At 37.4% G+C, this 8032-nt stretch overlaps 2 protein-coding genes across 2 annotated transcripts; one reads left to right on the forward strand and one right to left on the reverse strand.

Moving 5' to 3' along the window:
* The first annotated feature begins 481 nt into the window (after positions 1-481).
* On the forward strand, positions 482-3794 carry LOC113310259. The gene is made up of 2 exons (XM_026558871.1): positions 482-620; positions 1197-3794. Exons 1-2 carry the CDS (start codon positions 614-616, stop codon positions 3272-3274), a joined length of 2085 nt encoding a protein of 694 aa, XP_026414656.1. The 5' UTR covers positions 482-613; the 3' UTR covers positions 3275-3794.
* A 493-nt stretch (positions 3795-4287) lies between these two features.
* Positions 4288-7636, reverse strand: LOC113310267 (probable protein S-acyltransferase 4). Its single transcript, XM_026558883.1, has 6 exons — positions 7123-7636; positions 6490-6669; positions 6042-6350; positions 5398-5625; positions 4826-5313; positions 4288-4702 (listed from the first exon to the last, which is right to left on the reverse strand). Exons 1-5 carry the CDS (start codon positions 7177-7179, stop codon positions 4828-4830), a joined length of 1260 nt encoding a protein of 419 aa, XP_026414668.1. The 5' UTR covers positions 7180-7636; the 3' UTR covers positions 4288-4702; positions 4826-4827.
* Between the last annotated feature and the right edge of the window lie 396 nt (positions 7637-8032).

Here is an 8032-nt window from a genome sequence, read left to right on the forward strand (position 1 = left end):
AATCTTCCTTTAGCGCAATCAAATGGGGTTGTTGCAATATTCTTTGTGTTCATTGTGTTGCTGATTTGTGTGAGAATTGTTTAAGTACATGGCAGAACCTCTTATGCTTATGGGGGCATGCAGAGTTAGAGAGAAAGAAGAAAAGACCCCCGTTGTGCAAAGCCTTTAGAGTGAAGGCAGATGTGTACTTTGATGCAAGTATGCAAGGCTAAGTGATTATGGGTGAAGTTGATTCACTGAATCACAATCATTACCGGTCATGTCCCATAAAAATTTTAGGAGATTAAATGGACATGTGACAACTAGCACGACAATCTATTCAACTGATGTAGTAGTACACTGTTGGAAAATCATTGATGAGGAAGGTTTTTTTGTTTATTGTTTTTTTTTTTTTTATGAATCCACCGCAAAAGTGGCTCCCCCTAACAATATCATAATATAACAAATCAAATCAAATCAAAATATAAAATAAAATAAAATAATGAATACGAGAAAGAGGTCGTGTTTCTCTTTCTTCTGTGAAAGCTTCAAAGAGGATTTGCTCAAGACCTGGATGTTTTTGATCCAAAATACAATAAAATACTGTTGACTTCAAAACCCTAACCTTAAATAAATGGAAGGTAAAATATTTCATTACTCCAAACACCTTATTCTCTTCTTCACTCGTCACAGTTATTACACAAAATTGATTTGTTTTTTTCTTTTACCAAATTTAGGTTTTATTAAGTGAACAGAGCACTGCACGGTTAAAGAACCGAAAGTTAGGATTTTGTTCGTTTTCATCTCTGTATGGATTTGGTGGAATTAGTTAGAGGATCATTTAAGAAGCGTTCTAGTATCCTTTTTTTTTTTAACTCAATTATAGGACTCTTTTTCGAAAAAAAAATTTGATCGAATTAAGACCCTGTAAAATATAATCAAGTGATTGGGATCTGAACCGATCCTTAATTTTGAGTGAATAATGAGTTCACCGTATCTTTGTATTTCTTGCTTGAGACTAAAATGTTACTGGAGTTATGATTTGGGTGCTCATTTTCTCTTAAGCTATTATTTTGATTTATGTATTTATGCTGTTTGAATGGAACTTGATGAAGCTGTCAAAATTAGATGCATTATTTTTATGTTGTTTGATTTGCTAATTTGGTAGTATTGTTTATGCTAACCGACTTGTGTGATTAAAAATTTCTAATTGACAGGGGAATCCCCCGACCAAGGATCAAGAGGGTCTGGGACTAAAGGGGTTAGCCTATCGTCACTTGGTAGGCATTGTAATCGTAAAGAGTTTCTTCGGAAGTTCGTCGATAGTGGAATCTTGACAGCAAGTCTTGAGGACTGGTTTTCTGAATTATCACAAACTTCATTGCCTAAAAAGCCTGTATTTGATGTTCTTTTTGAGTTAAAAGACCTTCAAAAGTTTGACTATGCGTTAGAAGGGGTTCAATTTCAGCAGCTGATTCGGATGCCGAATACTGTTTACGCTTCAACTTCAGATGCTATGGCAGCAACTACATATCTTGCAATTGAAGACTTCCTACATGCAGGTGTAAAGGGCTTGTGGGAGACATTTTGGAATCAGGATGGATCTTTGCCTTTTTCTGTCGCTTGTCTACACCATGAAAGTTTCAAATTTTATCATGCTGAGAAGGCAATTGCAAGTGGAAAACTTGGAGGAATATGTGCCATGACCATAATATTGAAGGATACTTGGCATCCACATGGGAAACGCGACCAAATTCTTGAGCTAGCACTTGTAAGACCCGATATTCGAAGTCCCGCTGTCGAAAATGGCCAACTATCTCTTTCTGTGTTAGGGGATGCAGTCTTCTTCGCGCTGCGTATATTATTGACAAGAACCCTAAGCAGATCAAATGCTCATCATGGTTCTAAATCTGTATTTGTACTTTTTGTTGATTCTCAGTACGGTGGGGTTGTAAAAGTTGAAGGTGATGTGAATAAATTGAACCTTGATCCAAACAATGTCTATGAATGTGCATCTGAATGGGTCAGAGAGCATTCACATATCTCAGTGTCTTCAATAGATAGGATCTGGAACAAGCTTGGAAATGCAAACTGGGGAGATATTGGCGCTCGTCAGGCACTTCTAGCAACGTTTCATTGTATTTTTCAGTTTGCAGGATTGCCAAAACAGTCTATTGATGATTTGGCGGCAGCCCGCAGTTCTCATCTTCAGTTCCGAAGGGCTGAAAGACACGTGGGTAATGGTAGAGTAAATGGAAATGGTGTATTTCGGTTCCAGCAGTCCAGTGTTTGCCCTGAAATTGTTGAACTTCATGATGAATCCAAACAGGTAATAAATTTGGAGGCAGGATCTATTTTATGGCTAGAAGACTCGAATTGGCAGAAGGGTTTTCAGATAAATGAAGTTTTCAGTGATGGTGAACTTCCATTTTATAGTGCAACTCCAGTGGAAGAACCAGGAAAGGCTCTATTTCTGTATGTAGGTTCACATCCTTCTCAGCTGGAACCAGCATTGGAAGATATGACGTTATGGTATCAAGTTCAGAGGCAGACTAAGATACTGACTCTTATGAAACAAAATGGTCTTGCTAGCAAGTATCTTCCTCAGCTGGTTGCATCTGGTGTAATAATTCACCCTGGTCAGTGTCGAAGACCTAGCTCTGGTGCGAATTGTGACCACCCCTGGTGTGGGACCCCAGTCCTTGTAACCAATCCAGTCGGTGAATTAGTTTCAGAGTTGGTAAGTGATCAGCGATTTGGACCAGATGAGGCTCTCAGGTGCTGTCATGACTGCTTATCTGCCCTGTCAACTGCTTCCTCAGCAGGAATTCGGCATGGAGATATCCGTCCAGAGAATGTAATACGTGTAAGCTCTGGTGTGAGACATCCATATTATGTTCTTATTGGTTGGGGACATGCAATTATTGAAGAAAGGGATCGACCAACCATGAATCTTCATTTTTCTTCAACGTATGCTCTACAGGAAGGGAAGTTGTGCTCTGCTTCAGATGCAGAGAGCTTAATCTACTTGCTTTATTTCTCATGTAGTGGTGGTGGGCTGTTGCCCAAGCTAGATTCTGTTGAGGGTGCACTGCAATGGAGAGAGAAAGCATGGTCAAGAAGATTGATTCAGCAGAAAGTTGGGGAAATTTCAGCTATTCTTAAAGCCTTTGCGGATTACGTAGACAGTCTCTGTGGAACACCATATACTATGGACTATGAAATATGGCTTAGAAGAATGAGGACAACTTTCCACGAGGATCACCATGTGAAGGAAGTCGTCGCGTCAGGTTAGGGCATAAACTTTTTTTTCGCCCCAGAGCACCAAACCAGTGTTACAGGTCTAAAACACTAGGAAATTTGAATTTCCATCTCTGAAGGAAAAGATAATCCCACGAGGTTGATGCAGCTTGATGAGAATTTTCTAGGACTGGTATGATTGAAAGGAAACCCTAAGGTGAATATGACCTTGTGTGAATTAGAATTGTGCAACTGAAGGATGTTAATGGTGCCCCAGTAAACCTTTAACTTCTGTGCAGTACTTCTGCAACTTGTGGTATTTCTCATAGATCTGAAGAAGTACTTCTGTGCAGTATTTCATTTCAATATCTTGTGAATCACCATACCATTTTCCTCTCGGAATTCAAAAATTTCAGAAATCCCTCTAGTTTTTTGTGCTAAAGGTTGTGATGATTTTGGTGAGTGTGAAATTAGTAAATTGTATTTAGCATATACTGTATAAGTTGTAGTTTCATTTGTAATTATCTATATATAGCATATAGTTAAAGTTTTCATATTATCCATTATTTCCAAAATCTGTCAGTTCAGTATGTATTTTGGTTTAGGATTTATCGCACAGGGAAACTATGGTTGGTAAAAAGGAACTGTTGGTTGCGCTTTGGTTTACTATGGGTCGTTTCTCCAGTTCTTAAGACGGGTTGTTGATGTTGGGGGATATCCCAGTAGATTTCTGCACAAAAATGTAATATCTGAAGACAGGTATTATACACTATCTATCTATAATCTTCTGCCTCAATGTTCAAGACTTCAAAATATAATCTGGCACCTGTTTTTTCCCCATAGATAGGGTCCCCCCCGCCCACTAATAGTGCTTGGTCTAACATGTTAGTCTTCACTAGAAGAGCATCAGAGATTGGTTTTCGAATTAATGATCTCAGCATCATGCATATGATTGTTGCTTAAAAATAAAATAAATAACAGAAATTGGTAAGCGAAAATTGATAAACAGCATTCTTATCATGTTTAAGAATCACTAAACACAACTTTGTTACTTCTTCTGCACAACAATTTCCGATCTCATAATAATCACATTCACAAGCACCGTGTAAAACTAAACATACAAACCAAGTTAGGAACTTAGAAATGATAGTTATCTCTAAATACTTACAAAAAAAATACAGCACTGATCATGAACCCCAAAAAATAGCAGCAATATAAACCATATAAGTACTGCTTATTCTTCAAATAAGACAACCTAAACCTCGTTCCACTGGAAATCCTTTCGAATATTTTTTCTTAATTGGTTCATTTCGAACTGCTTCCTCTATTTGTTTTCTACTATAGACAACATCGCTTAGCTTACAATCGGCATCTAAATTAACAGTGCTAATTAAAGCTTCCCTTCTACGAAATTGTGAGTGCAGTGTCCAACATGTTTCTATCATGGTACGCCCGTTCATTATGGATCCATGTATCTACCAACCTGTTAAAACAAACATCAGAACTCCTATTTCAATCTCTCTCAAGTGCCTCAGGACATCTAAATGTAAATTGTATTGGAGGACTTGTAGCATATAGAAACCGAAAGAGAATTAAAGAAACTCACAACTATGATGGAAGAGTTGCAAGCATAGCTCGATGGGAGTTATTGCCTTCATCAGACCCTTCATCTTTTATAGAAATGATGTCATGGGTAGAGCTTCGTTCCAGGTCTTTTGAATTTTGGCGGTTAGAAAAGAGAATTGGATCAGTTATGTCACCAACATCTGAATCCTTTCGTTTCATGTCATCATCGATATCGGTGTAATCCAAGTTCTGCAAAATCTCAGGAAGTGTAAGATTTCTGGTATCCTCCCCTAGTTTACTTGTCATTTCTATGTCAATTATTCTTTCCTTTGAACTTGTTACATTTCCTCCAGCAGTCGGAGTTATGGCCCCGTCTTCTGAATGATCTTCTTCCACAACCAATGCCCGGAAATTGTTTAGTGAAGGTGGCATCTTGGAGAAAAAGATTTTCTTGATGTTGGCTAGCATACCCCTATTATGTGGATTCCCGTTCTTATCATATCTGTACCTGAAATTCTCGTAAGTTGTCTGTAATAATAAGAAAAAACAAGAATGAGTACATATCCGCATCCAAGATTGATCACACCATACATAACTTCTTATGAAAATCACCTGGTTTGTGCAGATCAGATAGGAATGGAAAACTGTAAGCCCGCCGACAAACCAAACAGCTATGAAGCAGTAAACAATAAGTATCACTGATAGAACCTCTCTAGACAATGTTTTCCGTAGGGTATTTTCATTCTTTTGTTCGAGGATGTTGATCCAAGAAAATACAAAAACGTAAATACACAAAAATGTCGAGAACAATATGAACAAGAAGAAGAACCGATAGTTACGCTGCACCAAAATCAGCAGACAGGGGAAATCCATCAGTTTTTCGCCAAGAGAAGCAAAAGGACACACAGTTAAGATTTAACCCTACAATTAAAATAGCCAAAAGTTGAAACTATAACTTGCACCTATGACTTTGGGAACTGGATTAATCTACTTTATATTGTAGATTTTTAGTGGTGAAAACACACAAACAAAACATGCATATTATTGATGCTCATTGAAGAGAAGTTCTACCATTACGCTTGGATTACCATACTTAGAAACCCGGCAGATACCTTTAAGCTATACATATACTAGCATTATTCTCAGGAGCATAAAAAAACGTAAGCAAGCAGAATAGAAGTATCAATATGGTAACTCATCCTAGCATTTGATTTACGTCCTAAACAGAAAATGTTTGTGAATTTAAAAGAACTTACGATTCCAATGCACTGACCGACCCACGGGCAATGATGATCAAACCTCTGTACACAATTGTTACAAATCGAGCAATGAGATGCACGGGGTGGCCGATACAGCAAGCACGTGTCACAAAACTTCACTCTTACTGAATGACCATTAACCAAGACATCCTTTGTTCTCGGTAGTTTCAAGTGAGGAGTTCTTCCATTTACCCACTCCATAGAGGGTGTAGTTGCATCTAATCCGTCCTCTGAATCTGGTGGTTTTAGGTTCCTAGGCACGATACCTGGATCTCTACCGGAAGTCATGAAGAGAAATACCAAGTCCTACAGAAAAAAAAAAAGTGTGTCGAGCAATTCTATAAGACTTTTTTTTCCTCCAAAACAGAATTGTTGGAGTAGAAACGGAAAACAGCAATTTTGATTTCTATAAGAAAGTAAGTCTTGGGAAAGGAATACTACTAACCAGTATGGTGATAGCCAATGCCAAAGCTAGTACAGGATACCCAAGACATGGATCATGGCGTTCGATTTTCTTAAGAACCTGAGAACAAAATACTAATGCCGGCACACCTATTAAGAGTGTTGATAAAAACAGTGATCCCACATCAGGGCCAAAGATCATTCGCCCACCACAGCAGAATCTCTGATTCATGTTTTGCCGTCAAACACAAATGAAGTAAAACACAAATATTAGTTTACAATCTACTTGGTAATTTAGGAACACGAAAGATGCACATAATCCCAGAAGTACTTGATCTTTGGATTTCCTAATGAATACAAAAACAACTAAATTTCATCATAAGTTCAACACAAGAAAAAGATATCTTTGGCAAATTGGAGCCATGAAAAGGTCTCAAATCATAATATACATCACAGGAAAAAATATCTAGATACTAAAACATCAACCCCACATTAAACATCATAAAATTCGCAATTCGATTCCAATGATAATAAGACAACATGAATTCATCAATGATCACCAAGAGAATACTATACCCAATTCATTTCATGATAAAACTAAAAAAAAGGGTTTCTAATTAACCAAATAATATATTCACAAAAATTGAGAAGAAGAAGAAGAAGGAAAAAGACTTACATTGCTTCCTTTCCATACTTGATAGAGTCTCTTTGGTTTAGGTTTGGACAAGGCCATATAAATTATTCTCCTCTCTCTTCAAAAAGATAATGAACCTAATACTTGTTGATTATCAATATTGAATCAAGTAATTTAATAACTCGATAGGATCATAAAATCATGATATTTCTGCGCGCGTCTGAATTTACAAATCTCATACGATCAAATTTCAACAACACGTTACTGAAATTTGATCATATCATCATCGACCTTCTTTATTACCAACCCATAACAAAAATTTGATATTTTTTTCTCCAAATTTCAAAACCCCCAGATTTTTTTTTCTGAATATAATGTCAACGCTGAATAAAAACAAAATGTTGATCCTCTGTTTCTTTGTTGTTCGTTGTCAGTAAGGAAGGATTGTAGCAAAAAAGCTTCTTCTTCTCTTTGTGTTGCTAGGATATACCAGCTGCTGCTGCTCTGGTTGTGGAGCCTAACGGAACAATCAAAGAAGAAGAATGTCTGATTCATGATTCCTAACGAATATTATTTGTTTAGTTTATTACAGTATTTAATTAATTATTTTTCACTTGTCATTCTTTCGCATTTGGCATTGCCGAGACGATGTCTCTCGTGTCGACATCCTTAGATTATGACAGGATTTCAAAGGTGGGTCCCACTTTCGAGCTGTCGCGTGTCGATTAATGTTGGTATTTAGCGCGTAAAACAGTTAGAAAGAATTAACGGAAAAATACAACTAGCTGGTGTCTACTTCTGTATAGCCCTGCCTGCCTGCTGCAAATCTAATTGGCACTGTTCGGTAGCTAGATCAAATGTGAAGCGTGTTATGCTTCAAAAAATAAATAAATGTGAAGCGTGCTTAATCTGCCTTACACCACCACGACAGACGAACAAACTCCCTCGTGTG

The sequence above is a fragment of the Papaver somniferum genome, chromosome 1 (genome assembly GCF_003573695.1).
Source record: "Papaver somniferum cultivar HN1 chromosome 1, ASM357369v1, whole genome shotgun sequence".
Classification (NCBI taxonomy): domain Eukaryota; kingdom Viridiplantae; phylum Streptophyta; class Magnoliopsida; order Ranunculales; family Papaveraceae; genus Papaver; species Papaver somniferum.